Raw genomic sequence first — 24,215 nt, 5'->3', positions numbered from 1 at the left:
TAGAACTATGAGTGTGCAGAACACAGGGTGCATCCCAAATGGCACCCTATTACCTAATTAAATACGCATTATTTTTGACCAGGTTCAATAGGGCTCCCCTATTTAGGGAAGTCCTAAATAGGGGAGTATGCGCCTTTTCATGTGGCTATATCTTTTCCAATTGTCTTATCTTTGTTAGGTTCTAATTCTCAGAGTAAAAAACTCTACGGACACTATGAAACCAAGTTTATTCTGTCCAGAGGATCAATACAGTTGCATTAGACAAACATTTTCACACAAGCACAGATATTTAACGTATCCTCATAGGCTGAGTCTCCTCCTACCTATCTGTACAAACATCGTTCTTTACTGCTAGGCAGGACACTAGTGATATGGGCCATAAACTTTTATTTCTCCCTTAAGGTGACCTGACCTCAACCCACCCCTCAATCACTAATCCATGACTCTCTCCCCTTATCAATGCCTGCCACATGTAATCGCTTCCCTGCACTCAACACATTCCAAGCTTAATTGCACACACTATATACCTTCCTCCTATAACCATTCACTTCTGGTGTAGACCCTCTAAACCTCAGCACTCCCTCAGTGACATGAATAAGTATATTTCATATTCTCAACCCATCATCTTGAGCAAGCAAACATTTCTCTAGCTCCCTTGAACAGGTAGCCTGTTTTGTAAAATGTCGACTTTGTCTGTAAATCTATATAAAAATGTCTTCTATAATAAGAGTATTGTTCATCCCAGAACTTCCTAACCACTCTGTTGTTGGTGTTGTGCAGCTTTGTCTAAAGCTAAACCTAAACCTGTTATTGATGACTATGATGATGATGATGATGACGACGAGCCAGAGCCCGAAACTAAGATTAAGAAAGTGGTTAAGCCTGGAGCTGCTAAAAAGGTATGCAGTTTATTCATCTTAAGTGTTTATTTGTCTGGCACCGTGTACAATTAAAACATACATTTGATGCATTGTTCCAGATATACAGGGCCGTCAGAAAGTATTCATACCCCTTGACTTATTCCACATTTTGTTGTTACAGCCTGAATTCAAAATATATTTGATTTTTTTTTCTCACTCCTCTACATGCAATGCCCCATAATGACAAAGTGAAAACATGTTTTTAGAAATGTTAGCAAATGTATTGAAAGTGAAATAAAGGTATCTAATTTACTTAAGTGTTCACATGCCTGAGTCAATACTTTGTAGAAGCACCTTTGGCAGCAATGACAGCTGAGAGTCTTTCTGGTTAAGTTTAAGAACTTTCCACGCTTGGATTGTACAACATTTGCCCATTTTTTTTAAATATATATTTTTTTAATTTTTCAAGTTCTGTCAAATTGGTTTTTGATCATTGCTAGACAACCATTTTCAGGTCTTGCTGTAGATTTAAGTCAAACAGTAACTCAGCCACTCGGGAACATTCACTGTCATCTTGCTAAGCAACTCCGGTGTAGCTTTGGCCTTGTGTTTTAGGTTATTGTCCTGATGAATGGTGAGTTCATCTCCCAGTGTCTAGTGGAAAGCAGAATGAAACAAGTTTTCCTCTACGATATTTCCTGTGCTTAGCTCCATTCCGTTTCTTTTTTTTTATCCTGAAAAACTCCCCAGTCCTTAAGGATTACAAGCATACCCATAACATGATGCAGCCACCACTCTGCTTGAAAATATGGAGAGTATTGGATTTGCCCCAAACATGACAAAAAGTGAATTGCTTTGCACTTGGTATTGTGGAGTAACTACAATGCTGTTGATCCATCCTCAGTTTTCTCCTATCACAGCCAATACAAATATCTGTAACTGTTTCAATGTCACCATTGGCCTCATGGTGAAATCCCTGAGCGGTTTCCTTCCTCTCCGGCAACTGAGTTAGGAAGGACGCCTGTATCTTTGTAGTGACTGGGCATATTGATACACCATCCAAAGTGTAATTAACAACTTCACCATGCTCAAAGAGATATTCAATGTCTGCTTTTTTATTTTTACCCATCTAACAATGCCATTATTTGCTAGGCATTGGAAAACCTCCCAGGTCTTTGTGGTTGAATCTGTGTTTGAAATTCACTGTGCGACTGAGGGACCTTGCATATAATTGTGAGTGGGGTACAGAGATGAGGCAGTCATTCAAAAACACTATTATTGCACACAGTGAGTCCATGCAACTTATTATGTGACTTGTTAAGCACATGTTTACTCCTGAACTTAATTAGGTTTGCCATAACAAAGGGGTTGAATACTTATTGACTCAAGACATTTCAGCTTTTTTTAAATGAATTTGTAAAATTTTCTAAAAACATAATTCCGCTTTGACATTATGGGGTATTGTGTGTAGGCCAGTGACAAACCATCTCAATTTTTAAATTCAAGCTGTAACGCAACAAAATGTAGAAAAAGTAAAGGGGTGTAAATGCTTTTTGAAGGCTCTGTGTATAGACCGATAATGCTCGGCTCCAGTCCCTGGGAATCTTACCTGCCACTGTACCGAATTAGATTTTTCATGACAATCTCATTTGGCACTTGGCACACCAAGCTACTACTATGTGCCAGCTTTTCTCTCTGTGAACTGGATATTTCATTCTGCATTTAATAGAACACCCCCCAGGAATCTGTTGCGAGCTCGGATAAAGATAGTGTCAGTAGTCCTAAAAGACTTACAAAGGGGAAGCCTAGCAGCCAGCAGGTACATGGTTGGAGTCGACCACCACTGTGTTGCTTATATGTGACTCGGGAATTACTAACTGGGTGGACTGAGCCTTGAACCGGCTGTTGTTGAGACACTGCACGTGTGTCTGTCTCTAAAACTATGTTGTTGTTTTTTTTTTTTTTAAGCATGTTTTGTGGGTATTAACGCACACCCACACACACACTGTGTGAGGCTGAACACAATATCGAACTGATGTATGTTTTTGCTTTTATATTTCGTATTATCTTGCAGTAATATTTTGTCTAGCTTCTCATACCCCTTGACTTATTCTCATTTACAGGCTGAAATCCGAGTTCTTTACATTATAAACACAGGTTTATAATGTAGTCTTTTAAACCTTTCTGTCTTTGTATGACCATGCTATAAATGAGTTTTACAACTTTTGTGTATTGCTTTTATGTCTTATGTTTCCGAACTGTCTTTTTAAACCTCCCCGTTTCTCTACCACATATTCTGAGCGCAATATAGATCTCTAGCGTTTATATACAGGAAATTGCCAAAATGATGGAAACACTTGAGTAAATGCAAGCAAGTGCTTCCACTCAGGTGTGGTTCCTTAGATAATTAAGCCATTAACATCCCATTATGCTTAAGGTCATGTACAAAAATGCTGGGCAGGCCATTATTTTGGTTACCGTGGCTATGCACCCATAGGATGACAATGCCGCCATCCACAGGGCACAAGTTGTCACTGAATCATTTGATGAGCATGAAAACGATGTAAACCATATGCCATGGACGTCTCAGTCACCAGATATCAACCCAAATGAACACTTATGAGAGATTCTGGAGCGGCGCCTGAAACTACCATCAACAAAACACCGAATGATGGAATTGATTGTGGAAAAATTGAGTCGCATCCCTCCAATAGAGTTCCAGACACTTGTAGAGCCTGTACCAATGTGCATTGAAGCTGTTCTGGCTTGTGGTGGTCCAACGCCCTATTAAGAAACTTTATGTTGGTGTTTCCTTTATTTTGGCAGTTACCTGTAGCTTTGTATCTTGTTCTGATAATGTCTCTGTGCTGTCTTGTAAACCTCCCCATTTCTCTCCTCTGTCCCGTCGTCAGGGTGTGCTTGGTAAGAAGGCCCCGGTCACTAAGGCCACTGCCAAGGATGAGGAGGACAGGTCTGGTGTTATCTTTATTCTGTTACCCAACGGCAAGGAACAGAGGATAAAGGAGGAAAAAGGGCTGAAGGCAAGTAATATATAATAATATAAGCGACTTAATCATGCATGCATTTCATTTATGGGTGGTCCCGGCAATCAAACCTATATCTTGGCGTGGCAAACTCCATGCTCTACCAACTGAGCTACAGAGAAGTCACTTCACCTTTTTAGCTATTCAGTTTGTCACCTTGCAGCTTTTCACTTTGATAAAAGTGGCTGTCTCTTTGTTGTCAGGGGAGGTTGTGCAGTGTTGAAGGAAACTCAAGGTTGATCAAGTAACAGTATCAAAATGAGTCATGTCATGCGTTTCATCTGCTCCCTGTCAGTTTTTTTTATTTTTATTTTTTATTTTTTTTAATTTTTTTTTTGTCATTTTGGATGTCCAAGATGAGACTGTTTGCTGAGGAAGAAATATTGTTTTATTTTATCCTTTGGTTAACCTGGCGAGTCAGTTAAACCGAGTAAATTTGCGGAAACTCTAATTGGCATAATACATTTTTTGTTTCAGCAACGATTATTATTTTTGGGATACCTAAAGTGGTATGTGAGCAAATAACGCTGATATAGTGCTTGAATAATCATCTCACTTGTGATGCAGGTGTTGAAATGGAATTTCAACACCCCTCGAGATGAGTATGTGGACCAGTTGAAGACTCAGATGTCCACCTGCTTCGCCAGATGGCTCCAGGACGAACTCTTCCACGCTTCTGACTTCCAACGCCAGGTCAAGGCTATTGGGGTCATGGGAGAGGTAAGAACCCCGCAGGAGACAGCAAAACACATTTATGATAGACTCACCAAGGGCTCTTTCTTATTCATACAGGCTTGTGTTATTGAGATTATATATATTTTTTGCAATAGAGAACTATACTCTGAAGAGTGAAAAGGATTCAAATATATAATCTTATTTTTAGTTTATTGTAGACTGGAGTAACAGGAAAAAGTATCCTGTTTCTCCAGTATTGCCTTTTTGCCTCCAGCACCTTCACAAATCAGCCAAGGCGGTGTGGTAGATTCCGCCTATTATATACATGTTTATTTTAGACTAAAACCATTTAGTGTTTCTTTGAAACGTAAGGGCGTTTGTTTACTTGACTGACTACGATGTTATGTTTCCACTCATTAGCGAATGGAGGATGAGCTTGAGGGCACAGTCAGCTGCTTGGACCTGATCCTGAAGTGGTTCACACTGCGTTTCTTTGAGACCAACAGCACTGTGTTGATGAAGGTTCTGGAGTACCTCAAGCTGCTCTTCCCCACACTGAGCAGAGAGAACTACCACCTCAACGAATACGAGGCTTCCTCCTTCATCCCCTACCTCATACTCAAAGTAAGTCACCTCCGTCCCCTACCTCGTCCTCAAAGTACACTACATTGCCAAAGGTATGTGGACACCTGCTCATCGAACATGCCATTCCAAAATAATGGCCATCAATATGGAGTTGGTCCTCCCTTTGCTGCTATAACAACCTCCACTCTTCTTTGAAGGCTTCCCACTAGATGTTGGAACATTGCTGCGGGGACTTGCTTCCATTTAGTCACGAGCATTAGTGAGGTCGGGCACCGATGTTGGGCAATTAGGCCTGGCTCGCAGTCAGCGTTCTAATTCATCCCAAAGGTGTTTGATGGGGTTGAGGTCAGGGCTCTGTGCAGGCCAGTCAAGTTCTTCCACATCGATCTCGACAAACCATTTCTGTATGGACCTCGCTTTGTGCACTGGGGAATTGTCATGCTGAAACAGGCATGGTCCTTTCCCAAACTGTTGCCACAAAGTTGGAAATACAGAATCGTCTAGGATGTCATTGTATGCTGTAGCATTAAGATTTCCCTTCACTGGAGTAAGGGGCCTTGCTCGCACCATGAAAAACAGCCCCAGACCATTATTCCTTCTCCACCAAACTTGACAGTCGACACTACGCATTGGGGCAGGTAGCGTTCTCCTGGCATCTACCAAACCTAGATTCGTCCGTCGGACTGCCAGATGGTGAAACGTGATACATCATTTCTAGGATAGCGTTTCCACTTCTCCAAGCTTTACACCCCTCCAGCCGACGCTTGGCATTACACATGGTGATCTTAGGCTTGTGTGCGACTGCTCGGCCATGGAAACTCTTTTCATGAAGCTCCCAACGAACAGTTCTTGTGCTGGCGTTGCTTCCAGAGGCAGTTTGGAACTCGTTAGTGAGTGTTGCTTCCAGAGGCAGTTTGGAACTCGTTAGTGAGTGTTGCAATCGAGGACACACATTTTACACACTTCATCCCTTGTTGGTCCAGTTCTGTGAGCTTGTGTGGCCTACCGCTTCGCGGTTGAGCTGTTGTTGCTCCTAGATGTTTACACTTCACAATAAGAGCACTTAGAGTTGACCAAGGCAGAAATATGATGAACTAACTTGTTGGAAAGGTGGCATCCTATGACAGAGCCACGTTGAAAGTCACTGAACTCTTCAGTAAGGACATTCTACTGCCAAAGTGTGTCTATGGATACTGCATGGATGTGTGCTCGATTTTATATGCATGTCAGCAACAGGTGTGCCTGAAATAGCCGAAACCACAAATTTGAAGTGGTGTCCACATACACTATATATATACAGTGGGGGAAAAAAGTATTTAGTCAGCCACCAATTGTGCAAGTTCTCCCAGAAAAAAAAGATGAGAGGCCTGTAATTTTCATCATAGGTACACTTCAACTATGACAGACAAAATGAGGAAAATAAGTATTTGGTCACCTACAAACAAGCAAGATGTCTGGCTCTCACAGACCTGTAACTTCTTTAAGAGGCTCCTCTGTCCTCCACTCGTTACCTGTATTAATGGCACCTGTTTGAACTTGTTATCAGTATAAAAGACACCTGTCCACAACCTCAAACAGTCACACTACAAACTCCACTATGGCCAAGACCAAAGAGCTGTCAAAGGACACCAGAAACAAAATTGTAGACCTGCACCAGGCTGGGAAGACTGAATCTGCAATAGGTAAGCAGCTTGGTTTGAATAAATCAACTGTGGGAGCAATTATTAGGAAATGGAAGACATACAAGACCACTGATAATCTCCCTCGATCTGGGGCTCCACGCAAGATCTCACCCTGTGGGGTCAAAAAATCCCAGGACCACACAGGGGGACCTAGTGAATGACCTGCAGAGAGCTGGGACCAAAGTAACAAAGCATACCATCAGTAACACACTACGCCGCCTGGGACTCAAATCCTGCAGTGCCAGACGTGTCCCCCTGCATAAGCCAGTACATGTCCAGGCTCGTCTGAACTTTGCTAGAGAGCATTTGGATGATCCTGAAGAAGATTGGGAGAATGTTATATGGTCAGATGAAACCAAAATAGAACTTTTTGGTAAACCCAACTCGTTGTGTTAGGAGGACAAAGAATGCTGAGTTGCATCCAAAGAACACCATACCTACTGTGAAGCATGGGGGTGGAAACATGATGCTTTGGGGCTGTTTTTCTGCAAAGGGACCAGGACGACTGATCCGTGTAAAGGAAAGAATGAATGGGGCCATGTATCGTGAGATTTTGAGTGAAAACCTCCTTCCATCAGCAAGGGCATTGAAGATGAAACGTGGCTGGGTCTTTCAGCATGACAATGATCCCAAACACACCGCCCGGGCAACGAAGGAGTGGCTTCGTAAGAAGCATTTCAAGGTCCTGGAGTGGCCTAGCCAGTCTCCAGATCTCAACCCCATAGAAAATCTTTGGAGGGAGTTGAAAGTCCGTGTTGCCCAGCAACAGCCCCAAAACATCACTGCTCTAGAGGAGATCTGCATGGAGGAATGGGCCAAAATACCAGCAACAGTGTGTGAAAACCTTGTGAAGACTTACAGAAAACGTTTGACCTCTGTCATTGCCAACAAAGGGTATATAACAAAGTATTGAGATAAATTTTTGTTATTGACCAAATACTTATTTTCCACCATCATTTGCAAATAAATTCATAAAAAATCCTACAATGTGATTTTCAGGATTTTGTTTTCTCATTTTGTCTGTCATAGTTGAAGTGTACCTATGATGAAAATTACAGGCCTCTCTCATCTTTTTAAGTGGGAGAACTTGCACAATTGGTGGCTGACTAAATACTTTTTTGCCCCACTGTATACAAAAAAGTAAGTCACCTCCATCTCCTACCTCATCCTCAAACTAAGTCACTTTATCCTTCATCCCCTACCTCAACATAAGTCACCTCTTCCACCACCCCTAGCAGTGTTAAAATTATGTCTGATGTCTTTCAAATACTTAAACTCTGCTTGATTGAGCTCCCTTGGCGATGGAGGAAAGTCCCAAATTTTGAATACCACCTATCTGGCACTCAGAGTAGACTTAAGCAAACATTCCAAATATTTCAAATACTATTTGAACCTAGGTCTGGGACCACCACACACTTTCTCCATGTGGTGTGGTCTTTGTTTTTATTAGAAGCTATTGTTTGTGTGACTAACCATTGTTTTAACATCCTCTTTTCACCTGACAGGTTGGGGAATCAAAGGATGTGGTGCGTAAAGACGTGCGTGCCATCCTCACCATGCTGTGTAAGGTCTACCCTGCAAGCAAAGTCTTCCCTTTCCTCATGGACGGGACCAAGTCCAAGAACTCCAAACAAAGAGCTGGTAAGACCAAGTGGACCAAGGCTAGAATAAAGAACGAGACAATATCATTTATTGCATTGTCAAATCTTATGTTCATTGTAATAATACTAATACATGGGACTTATATAGTCATTTTTCAACGACCCAAAGTTTATTTTAAAAGAGAAATTTACCCAAAATCCAGAAACTCACAAGTGATTCCATTCATTGAAACTAGTTCAGTTGAGTTTGCCCTCTCTTTCTCTGGAGTGCAGAACTGAGAAGGCTGCAAAAACGGGTCATGTCACTTGTGGCGTTGCTAGATGCAGGCTTCACTCCGCTCCGTTGTCAGTGAATGCATGATTCACAAATCTGCTAACTGTGACAAATTCATTGTTTTATTGAAAGCGTAAGGCTGAATTTTGACTCAGGAAATGTACACTACCGTTCAAAAGTTTGGGGTCACTTAGAAATGTCCTTGTTTTCCATGAAAACATGCATGAAATGTGTTGCAAAATGAATAGGAATATAGTCAAGATATTGACAAGGTTATACATTTTTTAATTGAGATAATAATTGTCTTTCAAACTTTGCTTTCGTCAAAGAATCGTCCATTTGCAGCAATTACAACCTTGCAGACCTTTGGCATTCTAGTTATCAATCTGAAGAGATTTCACCCCATGCTTCCTGAAGCACCTCCCACAAGTAGGATTGCCTTGATGGGCACTTCTTACGTACCATACGGTCAAGCTGCTCCCAGAACAGCTAAATAGGGTTGAGATCCGGTGACTGCTGGCCACTTTATTATAGACAGAATACCAGCTGACTGCGTCTTCCTTAAATTGTTCTTGCATAGTTTGGAGCTGTGCTTTGGGTCATTGTGCTGTTGTAGGAGGAAATTGGCTCCGATTAAGCGCCGTCCACGGGGCATGGCATTGCAATTTGGAGTGAGAGCCTTTCTTCTTCAAGATCCCGTTTACCTTGTACAAATCTCCCACTTTACCACCACCAAAGCACCCCCAGACCATCACATTGCCTCCGCCATGCTTGACAGATGGTGTCAAGCACTCTAGCATCTTTTAATTTTTTCTGCTTCTCACAAATGTTGTTCTTTGTGATCCAAACACCTCAAACTTGGACAGATGTATCTTTAACACTTTTTTTCCCAATCTTCCTCTGTCCAGTGTCTGTGTTCCTTTGCCCATCTTAATCTTTTCTTTTTATTGGCCAGTCTGAGCTTTTTCTTTGTAACTCTGCCTAGAAGGCCAGCATTCCGGAGTCGCCTGTTCACTGTTGACGTTGAGACGGGTGTTTTGCGGGTACTATTTAATGAAGCTGCCAGTTGAGGACTCGTGAGGCATCTGTTTCTCAAACTAGACACTGAAATGTACTTGTCCTCTTGTTCAGTTGAGCACCGGGGCCTCCCACTCCTCTTTCTACTTTGGTTAGCGCCAGTTTGCGCTGATCTGTGAAGGGAGTAGTACACAGCGTTGTATGAGATCTTCAGTTTCTTGACAATTTATTGCATGGAATAGCCTTCATTTCTCAGAACACGAATAGACTGACGAGTTTCAGAAGGAAGTCCTTTGTTTCTGGCCATTTTGAGCCTGTAATCGAACCCACAAATGCTGATGCTCCAAATACTCAATTAGTCTAAAGAAGGCCAGTTTTATTGCTTCTTTAATCAGAACAACAGTTTTCAGCTGTGCTAACATAATTGCAAAAGGGTTTTCTAATGATAAATTAGCCTTTTTTTAAATTATACACTTGGATTAGCTAACACAATGTGCCATTGGAACACTGGAGTGGTGGTTGCTGATAATGGGCCTTTGTACGCCGATGTTGAGAATCCTTTAAAATCAGCCATTTCCAGCTACAGTAGTCATTTACATCATTAACAATATCTACACTGTATTTCACAACACTGTATTTCTGATCAATTTGGTCCAATTTTAATAGACCAAAAATGTGCTTTTCTTTCAAAAAATTTACCCCCAAACAACTTTTGAATGGTAGTGCATATCGGAATATTTATTCTGCAGTGTAAGGTGGCACAATGTCTTGTCTTCTCAACCCCCCCCCCCCCCCCCCCCCCCCTGTCATAATTACATAAGGCACATACAGTGCATTCGGAAAGTATTCAGACTCCTTGAGTTTTTCCACATTTTGTTACGCAAATGTATTAAATAATTAAACTGAAATATACATTTACGTAAGTATTCAGACCCTTTCCTCAGTACTTTGTTGAAGCACCTTTGGCAGAGATTACAGCCTTAAGTCTTGAGTATGACTTCAAGCTTAGCACACCTGTATTTGGGGAGTATCTCCCATTCTTCTCTGCAGATCCTCTCAAGCTCTGTCTGGTTGGATGGGGAGCGTCGCTGCACAACTATTTTAAGGGTTCAAGTCTGGGCTCTGGCTGGGCCGCTCAAGGACATTCAGAGACTCGTCCCGAAGCCACTCCTGCGTTGTCTTGACTGTGTGCTTAGGGTCGCTGTCCTGTTGGAAGGTGAACCTTCGCCCCAGTCTGAGATCCTGAGCACTCTGGAGCAGGTTTTCATCAAGGACATTTCAGTACTTTGCTTCATTCATATTTCCCTCAATCCTGACTAGTCTCCCAGTCCCTGCCGCTGAAAAACATCCCCACAGCATGATGCTTCAGGTTTCCTCCAGATGTGATGCTTGGCATTCAGACCAAAGAGTTCAATTTTGTTTCATCAGACCAGAGTATCTTGTTTCTCATGATCTGAGAGTCCTTGAGAAGGCCCTGTCACCGAAGCTCTGGAGCTTCGACCTGGGGATGACAAGGTGGCCTGCTATGGTAGAATGGAGTGAGCGTGTGGGTTGGTAGGGGAGAAGGTCTGAGAGGTACGGGAGGGTCCAGGTGGTGAAGGGCTTTGTAGGTCAGAAGCAGGATCTTGTAGTCAATGTGCTGGGAGACAGGGAACCTGTGGAGTTCACGGAGGACACGAGGGGTGTGCTGCCAGGACTTTGTGTGCGTGAGGAGTCGGGCTGCAGAGTTTTGAACCATTTGGAGCTTAATGGAGGGAGCTTGAGTAGTGAGTTGCAGTAGTCAAGACTGGAGGAGATGAATGCATGTATGAGGGTTTCAGTGGCAGGGCTCGACGACCTGATGTTGCGAGGTGGGAAGAGGATTTGACCGTCTGTCTCTAGTGGTGGTAAAAGGAGAGAGTGGAATCCAGGGTGATGCCAAGGAAGAGACAGTTGTCGTCAATGGTGAACGGTAAAGTTGCGAGCTTTGGTAGGGTGGATTTGGTACCTAATGAGGAGTAGCGTTTTAGCACTGCGGTAGATCTGGGTGTCATCGGCATAGCAGTGTGAGTCTCGGTTGAAGTGACCTGAGGATCTGACCAAAGGGGGAGGATGTAGATTATGAGTAAGGGACCCAGTACAGAGCATTGGGGGACAGCCTGTGTAACTGCGGCTTAGTCTGAGGTGTGGCCATTGAGGCAGATGTAGGGGGTCCGATTTGTGAGGTATGAGTGTAGCCAGGAGAGTGCAGAGTCCTCAACACCCAGACCCTCATGCCGGATGAGGAGGATCTGATGGCTCGCTGTGTCAAAAGTGGCCCTCCGGTCAAGGAGAATAAGGATGTAGAGGGAATCAGCATAGGTGAGGAGGTCATTGACAACTTCGAGCGCAGTTTCATTACTGTGGAGGGGAGGAAACCAGACTGAAGGGGCTCGAATATGTTGTTGTCATAGCAGGTGGGTTTGTAATTTGGAGGCAACAGTCCATTCCTTGGCAAGGAAGGAGAGGTTGGAAATGGGGTGGAAGTTATGGGGGGTGACTGCAGTTGTTTTGTAGCTGGAGGGGACAGTTCCTGTTGACGTTGTGTGTGATATATGGACAGAGAGCATGCAGGCAGGCTTTGATGAGAACAATGGGGAGAGGATCCAGGGTGCAAGTTGTAGTCTTGGATGACAGATAAAGGGATGGTCAATGGGGGGGCGAATTCATAGAGCCGGGTTTCAGGGGTGGTGGTTGACTGGGAGGGGCAGCTGAGGGAGATTGATCAGTCCGTGATGAGTATATTTTGGTGAACTTGTCCTTGTCAAACTGAAGGAATGAATTGCAGAGTTTAGTTTGGAGACAGGCCAGAGAGTTGAGGAAAACCGAACAGTGTTGAATTTGGCAGCTAGTTCATCAGGTGAATTGGTGGGCATGGTCAAGGGGCAGAGCAAATGGCATCAGAGCGTTGGAGGGGATTGACAGCTTTGTTGCGAAAGGAGATGAGGCGCTTGTCAGTGTTGTGGGGTGAGTATGCGGGAAGAGAGAAATTAAGGATCTTGTTGTCAGAGTGAGAACAGGGAGGGGGAAATATGATTTAGGTTGAGGCCAAAAGAGCAGACGAGGTGTCCCTTGATGAGTGGAAAAATGTACATGTTGGGTAATATTGAAATAGAACACCAATGAAGTCTGAGACAAGTTTTTAGTGTGAGTCCACGTGAATATTAATATCGCCAAGCAACAGTAAGCAGGGGGAGCGGAGCGTAAGAACCTTCTCTTGAGTGTGAACTTCCTGTGCTTCAATATCCTTATTTGTATCTCCGCGTTGTGGCACGAACTAACCATTCTCTCCCTGTATTCCCCTAGAATGTCTTGAGGAGCTGGGCTGCCTGATAGAGAACTATGGAATGAACGTCTGTCAGCCAACACCGGCCAAATCCATGAAAGAGATCGCTGTTCACATCGGAGACAGGGACAATTCAGTACGCAACGCTGCCCTCAACACAGTGTTGGCTGTGTACAATGTCTGTGGGGACCAAGTCTACAAACTCATTGGCAATGTAAGATACTACTACAATATACTGCAATAGAGGTTATGTCACAAAGCAGGATCAATGAGTTAGCCAGCAAACTTTTTTAAATGTTCATAAATTAATATATATTTTTTTAAATGTGCTTGAAATGGCCATGGACTGTTTCAACCAACAACCCGTAGTCAACATTCACTTTATTAACGAACCAGAAAATGTGAATGTTTCTTAAAGTTGGCTAACTTAGTATCTTGCTTTGGAGTATACACCTCTGGAGATGTCATCTCCGGTGTTTATCTCAAACACCCTGTCGGTCTTTCTTCTGCAGCTGTCCGAGAAGGAGATGAGTATGTTAGAGGAGAGGGTCAAGCGCTTTGCTAAGAAGACCCCTGCAGCAGCCCCACAACCCGCCAAACAGGCTGCAGAGAGGGAGAGGCCCCAGAGAGAGCACCCCTCCAACCCCAACGCTACCTTCATGAGGAAGCCTGCTCAGCAACCTCAGGAGGATGTGCCCAACAAGCTCAAGTATGGGATGGGTCAAAATCCCTGACCTAGTGCCTCCTCAACTACCTACCTACCAAAGCATGGCTCTCTATTCTAACGGATCTATGGGTTTTTTAACTTTAGTCTGGTGATCGAGCAGTTACAAGTGCCGCTGTACTTTACTCACATTCATGGCAAAAACATTCTGTCCATGTCTTAAGACCTTACCTACAAAACCCTCGTAAGGATAAGGCCTCTTTTATGCCTTTTTATACGGACCTCAATGTCCGTCTTTTACTCTTTTCACACTGACGAGATGAGCTGAACCATTCCGAGCTCTACTGCGCTGGCCAGGTTTCGCATCCATCATACGTGCTTGAACAACAATTTGAAAGAAAAAATATCTGAGCCGGCACAGTGAGATGATCATTTTTTAAAATCGGGAAATTGGTTTGCACGGTTTGGGTTGGCACGAGGGTGTGAAAAGAGTATTTGCATGTTCTTTCCTTCTCCTTTTCTGTTTGGTTTCATTGCATGGTGTGTGTGTGTGTGTGGTCTCTTAATCCTGAGCCTCTCTTCTCCTTTATAATTGCTCTTCTCTTATCGCTGCTCTGCTCTCCATGGACAGAATAATGTATCGCACTTATAGGATGTGAGTACCGCCGTGCCTCTCCCAGACACAGTGTGCACTCTGCTCTCCTCCAGAAGCACTCAGAATGGGGATGTAATGTAGATGAATCTAAACGTAACACTCACCAGTCTAAACTAAATAGTTCAGTTGGTGTGTGTGTCCCCCCCCCCCTTCCTTGTCGTCCTGTGTTAATGGCAACCTTCCATACTAGCAAACCACTTAGGGTGAAGCAATGTATTCCACAGCCATTCCAAATAGTATGCCGGTGCGGGTATATTGGAACGGAGATGTGTGACCCCGACCTGTCTGTCTGTGTTGGTTTCGATGACATTTGTTCTGAATGATCCTCTTCTGTTCTCCCCCAGCCAAGCGCGGGCTCAGAACGCTGTACGGGAACACTCGCACCCGTCCATCCCCAAGGAGTTTCAGCTGGACCTGGACATGATTGAGAACGACCACACACGGGTCAGTGAGCTGCCCGACCTGGTCCAGCACAAACTGGACGAACTGCTGGAGCCCATCATGATGCCAGAGCCCAAGTGAGTGTCTGTTTGAACGGAGCCAAACTTCATACCGACTTGTCCCAAGTCTTAGACCAACTTCCATTTCAGCCTTTTTCACAGTAGTTCTGAAATAGCGTTGGGATGAACAGTAGAGGGATGATCTTTAAAGTATGGATACAGGGTTAAACTGTCCGAGCATTATACCAACTGGCTGGGAGGGATGTGCATTGATCTACTGTAGAAGTTATTTTTTGAATTTCTAAGATCCAAGAGACTTGTGGCATCCCAAGACTAATGACAGTGAGTGGTTATGTAATTAGTTGTGTGTGTTTCCCCAGGATCCGTTCTGTCTCGCCCCACTTTGATGATCTTCACAACAGCACGGCTTCCACCATCAACTTTGTCATCTCCCAGGTGGCCAGTGGAGACATTAACACCAGCATCCAGGCGCTGGCACAGGTTGGTACATCACTGTAGTATAGGCTCAGGAACACCATGGTGCAATAGCAGGCTCTCCTGTACGTAGTCTTTTATTGAAAAATAGGTTAGGGAACATCAAACCTCGATTGCCGTCTTCCAATAGTTGAGTGAAGGGTACTTGGGAGTCTGGAAATGGGAGACTAGGGAACATCGAACTTCGACCTATCTACCTGCAGTACTCTGCTTTAGTTAGAAACGAGAAGAGCGCAAGCAGTGGACAGTGTCTCTGTGCGTATTAACCTCTGTCTCTCCCCTTCCCCCAAGATTGATGAGGTGTTGAGGCAGGAGGACAAGGCGGAGGCCATGTCAGGTCATATCGACCAGTTCCTCATCGCCACCTTCATGCAGCTGCGCCTCATCTACAACACACACATGGCCGACGACCGCCTCGACAAGAAGGACATCTTCAAGCTCTACAGCTGTATCATCGGCAACATGCTCTCGGTGAGTAGCGACTACACATTCACACCACTAAGGGGTGATACTGGTCTGTTGTTTCAAAGAGTCGGCTCAGTCTCTCTAAAGAGGTTTTGTTTTAACATCTAAAACCACACCCGAGTAGGCGTAGTGGACTGGTGTGAACATCTGTGCCACAGCTGTGTTTGTGTGTCACCTGTGTACTGCAGTTGTTCTCTATGGAGAGCCTGGCGCGAGAGGCATCTATGGGGGTTCTAAAGGACCTGATGCACGGTCTGATCACCCTGATGCTGGATGCCCGGGTGGAGGACATCGAGGACGGACAGCAGCTCATTCGCTCCGTCAACCTGCTGGTGGTCAGAGTACTGGAGAAGTCTGACCAGACCAACATCCTCAGGTCAGAACTCAGAACATTGACTTTTATTTTTTTTTAATTACATTTAGTTTTACTGGGACAGTGCACATTAAACTAACATTACTCGAAATGCCTTGTCCTGAGAAATGTTAGCGATGATGGCTCGTGTACTTCAGAGAACCTCTGAGCAGTAGAATGCACCCTGGTTAAGGGTGATACAGCTAAAGGCATTTCCAGAATAGTGTATCTAGTATTTTCTGTCTGTCTTTTTCTCTTCCCCCAGTGCTCTTCTAGTACTGCTACAGGACAGCCTTACCACCTCATCAGGGTCTCCTATGTTCTCTGAACTGGTCATGAAGGTATTGCTATTTCATTTGTTATGGGAGTGTTTACTTTTGTCTATGCATGATATGTATGGTGTTTGCACATGAGCTAGTCAAATGTGTATTCCCTGTTCTTTTGGACATTTTACCTTTTTTTTTATTTTTAGCTCCTAAAACAAATGATGACCTATTTCCAATCCAAATCATTATGAATAATTATTTTGAGGCTCAATGAACAAATTTGAAATGTAATATATTTAACCCTCTGGTTCTCGCTGTCTCTGTAGTGCCTGTGGCGTATGATCCGGTTCCTGCCGGAGACCATCAACAGCATCAACCTGGACCGCATCCTGTTGGATGTCCACAACTTTATGAAGGTGTTCCCCAAGGAGAAGCTGAAGCAGCTGAAGTCTGACGTGCCCCACAGGACACTCAAGACACTGCTGCACACACTGTGTAAACTCACTGGAGCCAAGGTACTTACTATACATACCCAAAGTTTATTCACATCCAATAGTTGAGTGATTGTTGTCTGTGGTTTTGATTTAAGTAGACCATAGTGAGGCTACTAGGCTGTTGTTGTTTTGACCCTGTTGCTTTGCCGTGTCTAGATCCTGGACCACATGTCCATGATAGAGAACAAGAATGATTCTGAGCTGGAGGCCCACCTGAGACGAGTGGTCAAACACTCTGGAAACTTCTCTGGCATGAAGTCTGACCGGGGCACAGAGAAAGGCCAGGTGCGTTGTTAACCCAACCTCTAATTACTTGATTTATTTAACGTCATTCAAGTGAATACACTGCTTTTAAAATAGTTGTGGATAACACAAAGTTTTTACAAACATGTCTGTAGTGCAACGTGAGTCCACTTCCATAATAGCCTAATGTGTTCTTGACGCTTCCAGGATGACAGGATGTCGAAAGCTAAAGTGAGCGATATCCTCTCTGAGATATTCAAGAAGATTGGCTCCAAGGAAAACACAAAAGAGGTGATTATTTTTCTTTATTTCCTTGGTCGTTCATGTAGTCATACCTTAATTTTACGGTGTGCACCCTCTTGTTAAGGTCGTAAAAGATGGTGTTCTCAGTGACTGGCTAAACTAATGTACAGTACCAATCCAGAATTGTGAGTGAGTTAACTGTTTGTTGTTTCCCCCAGGGCCTGACGGAGCTGTATGAGTATAAGCAGAAGTACTCCGATGCTGACCTGGAGCCCTTCCTGAGGAACACGTCTCAGTTCTTTCAGAGCTACGTGGAGAGAGGCCTCCGCATGATCGAGTCTGAGAGAGAGGGCAAAGGCAGGATCCAGCCTTCTAGCACAGGTACTAAACCCTGAACAATTAAAGGGAAATTCCACTCAAAAGTTTAAATGTCAAGTTTTGTTCTATGCCTTGTAATATTTTATCTGATATGACTGTCTACCATGTGTCTAACCCAGAGATTGTACAAATCTGTAGCAGAGTAATAGGAAATGCAATCCTGACATCAGCTCTAGTGCTTTGGTATAAGCTGTGTTAGTATTGTTTGAATTACTATTGTACATAACTACTGTATGTACAGTGCATTCGGAAAGTATTCAGACCCCTTCCCCTTTTCCACATTTTGTTACGTTACAGCCTTATTCTAAAATTGATTAAATAATGTTCCTCATCAATCTACACACAATACGCCATAATTTTTAGACATTTATGCACGTTTATAAAAAATAAATACAGCAATGCCTTATTTACGTAAGTATTCAGACACTTTACGATGAGACTCAAAATTGAGCTCAGGTGCATCCTGTTTCCATTGATCATCCTTGACGTTTCTACAACTTGATTAGAGTCCACCAGTGGTAAATTCAATTGATTGGACATGATTTGGAAAGGCACACACCTGTCTACATAAGGTCCCACAATTGACAGTGCATGTCAAATCAAAAACCAAGCCATGTGCTCAAAGACAGGATTGTGTTGAGGCACAGATCTGGGAAAGGGTACCAAAATATTTCTGCAGCATTGAAGGTCCCCAAGAACACAGTGGCCTCCATCATTCTTAAATGGAAGAAGTGTGTAGTCACCAAGACTCTTCCTAGAGCTGGTCGCCCGGCCAAACTGAGCAATAGGGGGAGAAGGTGACCAAGAACCCAATGGTCACTCTGACAGAAGTCCAGAGTTGGTCTGTGGAGATGGTTATCCTTTTGGCAGGTTCTCCCATCTCTGCAGCACTTCACCAATCAGGCTTTTTTGGTAGTGACCAGACTGAAGCCACTCCTTGGTAAAAAAGCACATGACAGCTTGGAGTTTGCCAAAAGGCACCTAAAAAGGACTCTCAGATCATGAGAAACAAGATTTTCTCGTCTGATGAAACCAAGATTGAACTCTTTGGCCTGAATGCCAAGAGTCACATATGGAGGAAACCTGGCACCATCACTACGGTGAAGCATGGTGGTGGCAGCATCATGCTGTGGGAATGTTTTTCAGCGGCAGGGACTGGGAGACTGAGCTCAGGACCTCAGACTGGGGTGAAGGTTTACTTTCCAACAGGACAACGACCCTAAGCACACAGCGAAGACAACGCAGGAGTGGCTTCGGGACAAGTCTATGAATGTCTTTGTGTGGCCCAGCCAGAGCCCGGACTTGAACCCAATTTAACATCTCTGGAGAGACCTGGAAATAGCTGTGCAGCGACACTCCACATCCAACCTGACAGAGCTTGAGAGGACCTGCAGAGAAGAATGGGAGAAACTCTCCAAATACAGATGTGCCAAGCTTGTAGCGTCATACCCAAGAAGACCCGAGGCTGTAATCGCTGCCAAAGGTGCTTCAACAAAGTACTGAGTAATGGTCTGAATACTTACAGTACCAGTCAAAAGTTTGGACACCTACAGTGGTTCTTCCTTTAAAAGTTGCGTCATACTGCAGCGCAGCTTGCGTGGTGCCGCAGAATTCTATGGCACGTTATATAAGTTTTAGCCATTGTTGCCATTAATGCTAGTTTGACCACCAGGAAGCATCTTTGAGAAGTTAAGTTATTGAAATGACATGGAGCTGTAGACTTAATAGTCCTATTTACTGTAGCGGTTTTTGCATAACTTACTTATTGGAATACAGGCCTACTTCAATATACAGTATATCAATCATTCATTCATTTGTGCATGTCTTTAAATGTATTTTAAATGTATTCAAGCATTTTAGTTATAAAATGAAATAACAAAGGGAGCCTTGAATATTTAAAAAATGAATGTCGGCTAAAGCGATTGATTTCAGAAATGCATTTGACTGTTTTAATATTTGGAAAATATGCCGCTGTACAACGTGACCAGTCGGGAGTAGGCCTAGGCTACTAAGTGACTGCGAGTGAAGATCAAAATAATCCTAACTGTCCACACCCTAATTGTAGGCTAACCAATACCCAAATTGAGATTCAGTGAAAATAAAAATCTCATTGATTTATCAAGACCATGCTTGTCTCAGAGCAGCACAAAACAGTGCTGAAATAGTTGACAACATGCGGGTAGGCTATTGCTTCAAATCCCACTATAACAATTGGATGACTTTGGGAGTTTCGGTAAGCAACAATTTGTTGCCATCGTTAGCCTACTTTATTCCAATATTTTATGTTATTCAGTGATGTTTATTCCCATAGTAATTCGTTATGGATCCATCCAGATGTGGTTCGAAAACAGTGCATGTGGTGGGCTATGCAAAAGTGTGAGAGGAATGACATGCCTCGCAAACACCCATGAATACATTTAAAGTCCCTAAACTCAGCAAGAGTCTATTGTCCTGCTGATAGTCCATCAAGGGTGGGATGCTTCTTTTGTATTCTTAAACAAACTAGCACAGAGAAGAGAAAGGAGCCTTTAAATAATTAAACGATTAATAAACTGCAACATGTCAGCTAAAGCAATTGAATTCACGAATGCATTTGACCGTTTTTAATATTGGCCAGCAACCAGAAACACAGCATCTACTGTGGTAGAAATATGTATTTTTTTACTATTTAAAAATGCAGATTTATAAGGCTAATGTGCAGTGTCTTTAAATACAATGCTCCCCCTACCCTCCTTTCCTATTGTCCTGCTAATAGCCCATCATAGGTAGATGGCTTCTTTCAAATTCCAATGTCTTGAATGAATGAATGAATGAATGTATTAATTAGTCATTTACCATTCTCATTCTCGGAGTGGAAACGTTGTTTGCAGAGTTTACAACCTGCTACACTTGTGTTTGAAAACAACATGTTTTCAAAATGCCTCCTGCTGTCCATCACTACTGTAAACCGGGAACTGTATTGAATTTGATTATTATTTTTGGGGGGTTTTAAAATGTATATGTTTATTAGGCTACTGTGTAGTCTGACAAAACCAACAGGACAATGAGAATAGGCAACAGAAGCAGGAACAGAATAGGGCTGAGTGACTTTCTCAATCCTGGCTTTTGTTCAAAATAAGTTAGTGGCAAAAAAAAGTATGTGAACCCTTTGGAATTACCTGGAATTCTGCATAAATTGATCATGAAATGTGATCTGATCTTCATCTAAGTCACGAGCAATAGACAAACATAGTGTTTGAGATTGGATATGTTGTTTAGAGCTGCCATGCCCTATAAAAAAAAAACTCACAAAATTTGAGTTTGCAATCACAAGAAGCACTGCCTGATGTGAACCATGCCTCAAACAAAAGAGTATCTCTAAAAGCCTTGACAAATTGTCTATAAATGGAGAAAGTTCAGCACTGTTGCTACTCTCCCTAGGAATGGCCGTCTTGCAAAGATGACTGCAAGAGTGCCGAATGCTCAATGAGGTTAAGAAGAATCCTAGAGTGTCAGCTAAAGCCTTACAGAAATCTCTGGAACATGCTAACATCTCTGTTGACAAGTCTATGATACGTAAACACTAAACAAGAATGTTGTTCATGGGAGGACACCACGGAAGAAGCCACTGCTGTCCAAAAAAACCCATTGGAACTCAACACAGGAACACAACCCTATGTGTGGAGAAAAAAAGGCACAGCACACCCACATCAAAACCTCATCCCAACTGTAAAGTATAGTGGAGGGAGCATCATGGTTTGGGGCTGCTTTTCTGCCTCAGGGCCTGAACAGCTTGCTATCATCTACAGAGTTTATCAAGACATTTTGCAGGAGAATGTTAAGCTATCTGTCCGCCAATTGAAGCTCAACAGAAGTTTGGTGATGCAATAGGACAACGACTCAAAATACAGAAGTAAATCAACGATGGAATGGTTCAACAGAAGAAAATACGCCTTCTGGAGTGACCCAGTCAGAGTCCTGACCTCAACCCGATTTGAGTTACTTTTTCTTGCCACTGTATGTTATTAAAACGCAGTCTGGTGCTCTCTAATGTGTGGATAGGCCACTGGGAGTAAACAGATACCGGACTGCACTCTGGTCAAATAGTGATGACAGACACAGAAGCCCAGTCTAGGTGTTTAATGATGAAGTATGAGTATACATGTGGTCTGTGTACAGAGAGAAACCGAATAAAAGAAATGGAACATTACTACAATGTAAATCAAATAAACAATATTACATTAAACACTAATGTCAACAATCTCTATACACAATTGACAAGAGAAATAACATACCATAATTCCTCTCAAGAGAATTAACATTAGAGTTTGACCAACTGGTAGGCTAATCACACAATTGTACGAGAACTGGTGAAGTTAACCCACTACATGCACATTTCTTGTATTTACATATAACAATAGCAACAGGAATATTATGAAAGTGAAATAAGTATTTGTTCTGACTTACATTTGGTCAAAAAAGCACAAATCCCTGCAAATTAAAACGGTCTGATCTCCACAAAAGCCAAACTAACTAAGAAATACATTTTGTTGGTTGCCATGGGGAATAATCCAATAATAGTTGGTAGGATACATAAAAGGAAACATCAGAGTTTACCGGAATCTCTAAATGAAAATACTGGCAGATCAAGAAAATGTCCTTGTAGATATAATTCAATTTAGAGGATTCTAAATGAATATCTAAAGGGCTTTTATTCAATTTAAAATGTAGCTTAATTAAATTGATGAATATTATGGTTTTTCTATTTCCAAAAAAACAAAAATGCATTTCTTACTGTAGCCGGTGGGCCTAAGGGTTTCCGTTGGAAGATATGGCACTATACAACGTGTTTCTATTCCAAGAAAACAAAAATGCATTTGTTACTGTAGCTGTTTTAGTGTAACTTACTCATTGGCATAAAGGCCTACTGAAATATACAGTACATCAATCAATGAATTTGGGCACGTCATCAAACAGCATACAAGTCATCCATGTCTTTAAATGCAGTCAAGCATTTTAGTTATAAAACTAAATGACAAAGGGAGCATTGATTAATTTTTCAATCACGGCTAAAGCAATTTTAATCAAGGGTTTCTGTTAGGAAAATATGGCGCTGTACAACCTGATCGGTCAGGCGGAGGCCTAGGCTACTGACTGCGAGTGAAGAGCAAAATAATCCTTACATTACCATAAAAATCTGATTGATTTATTAAGACCAGTCCTCATACTGTCATTCAGATATATTTATTCCCACCGCCCCAACAGGTCCACAGACGACATAATCGCCATCACACTGCATACTGCCCTATCCTATCTGGACAAAAATAATACCTATAAGAATGTTGTTCATTGACTACAGCTCAGCATTCAACAACATAGTACCCTCCAACCCCACCTTGTGCAACTGAGTCCTGGACTTTCTGACGGGCCACCCCCAGGTGGTGAAGGTAGGAAACATCTCCACTTCGCTGACCCTCAACACTGGGACCCCACAAGACTGTGCTCAGCCCTCTCCTGTACTCCCTGTTTACCCACAACTGCGTGGCCATGCAACTCAATCATCAGGTGTGCAGACGACACAGCCTACCGGGAGGAGGTGAGCACTCGGAGTGTGGTGTCAGGAAAACAAACTTTCACTCAACGTCAACAAAACAAAGGAGATGACCGTGGACTTCAGGAAAGAGCAGAGAGAGCATCCACATCGAAGGGACAGCAGTGGAGAAGGTGAAAGTCTTAAGCTCCTGGGCGTACACAACAGACAAACTGAAATGGTCCATCCACACAGACAGTGTGGTGAAGAAGGCGCAGCAGCGCCTCTTCAACCTCAGGAGGCTGAAGGAATTTGGCTTGTCACCCAAAACCCTTACAAACTTTTACAGATGCACAATCGAGAGCATGCTGTCGGGCTGTATCACAGCCTGGTACGGCAACTGCACCGCCCTCAACCGCAAGGCTCTCCGCAGGGTGAGCATCACCGGGGGCAAACTACAGTGCCTTGCGAAAGTATTCGGCCCCCTTGAACTTTGCGACCTTTTGCCACATTTCAGGCTTCAAACATAAAGATATAAAACTGTATTTTTTTGAGAAGAATCAACAACAAGTGGGACACAATCATGAAGTGGAACGACATTTATTGGATATTTCAAACTTTTTTAACAAATCAAAAACTGAAAAATTGGGCGTGCAAAATTATTCAGCCCCCTTAAGTTAATACTTTGTAGCGCCACCTTTTGCTGCGATTACAGCTGTAAGTCGCTTGGGGTATGTCTCTATCAGTTTTGCACATCGAGAGACTGAAATTTTTTCCCATTCCTCCTTGCAAAACAGCTCGAGCTCAGTGAGGTTGGATGGAGAGCATTTGTGAACAGCAGTTTTCAGTTCTTTCCACAGATTCTCGATTGGATTCAGGTCTGGACTTTGACTTGGCCATTCTAACACCTGGATATGTTTATTATTGAACCATTCCATTGTAGATTTTGCTTTATGTTTTGGATCATTG

At 43.0% G+C, this 24,215-nt stretch overlaps 1 protein-coding gene across 3 annotated transcripts in view; it reads left to right on the top strand.

The window, feature by feature from the left end:
- The window catches only part of LOC139408377 (cytoskeleton-associated protein 5-A-like), a 40,724-nt gene that overhangs the window by 14,568 nt on the left and 1,941 nt on the right, over window positions 1-24,215 (top strand). For 2 of the 3 annotated variants that reach the window (XM_071152184.1, XM_071152175.1), the window contains exons 26-42: window positions 781-899; window positions 3,773-3,901; window positions 4,472-4,624; window positions 5,000-5,203; window positions 8,352-8,487; window positions 13,063-13,256; window positions 13,555-13,751; window positions 14,338-14,361; window positions 14,706-14,879; window positions 15,182-15,302; window positions 15,588-15,767; window positions 15,950-16,137; window positions 16,379-16,454; window positions 16,706-16,894; window positions 17,030-17,158; window positions 17,324-17,407; window positions 17,578-17,740. In XM_071152184.1, the coding sequence (XP_071008285.1) occupies window positions 781-899; window positions 3,773-3,901; window positions 4,472-4,624; window positions 5,000-5,203; window positions 8,352-8,487; window positions 13,063-13,256; window positions 13,555-13,751; window positions 14,338-14,361; window positions 14,706-14,879; window positions 15,182-15,302; window positions 15,588-15,767; window positions 15,950-16,137; window positions 16,379-16,454; window positions 16,706-16,894; window positions 17,030-17,158; window positions 17,324-17,407; window positions 17,578-17,740 (2,460 nt within the window). The remainder of the gene's footprint in view (window positions 1-780; window positions 900-3,772; window positions 3,902-4,471; window positions 4,625-4,999; window positions 5,204-8,351; window positions 8,488-13,062; window positions 13,257-13,554; window positions 13,752-14,337; window positions 14,362-14,705; window positions 14,880-15,181; window positions 15,303-15,587; window positions 15,768-15,949; window positions 16,138-16,378; window positions 16,455-16,705; window positions 16,895-17,029; window positions 17,159-17,323; window positions 17,408-17,577; window positions 17,741-24,215) is intronic. The other variant, XM_071152191.1, reaches the window with a different exon arrangement.

This window comes from Oncorhynchus clarkii, chromosome 1 (genome assembly GCF_045791955.1).
Source record: "Oncorhynchus clarkii lewisi isolate Uvic-CL-2024 chromosome 1, UVic_Ocla_1.0, whole genome shotgun sequence".
Lineage (NCBI taxonomy): Eukaryota > Metazoa > Chordata > Actinopteri > Salmoniformes > Salmonidae > Oncorhynchus > Oncorhynchus clarkii.
This window is presented reverse-complemented; position numbering and strand designations above follow the sequence as displayed.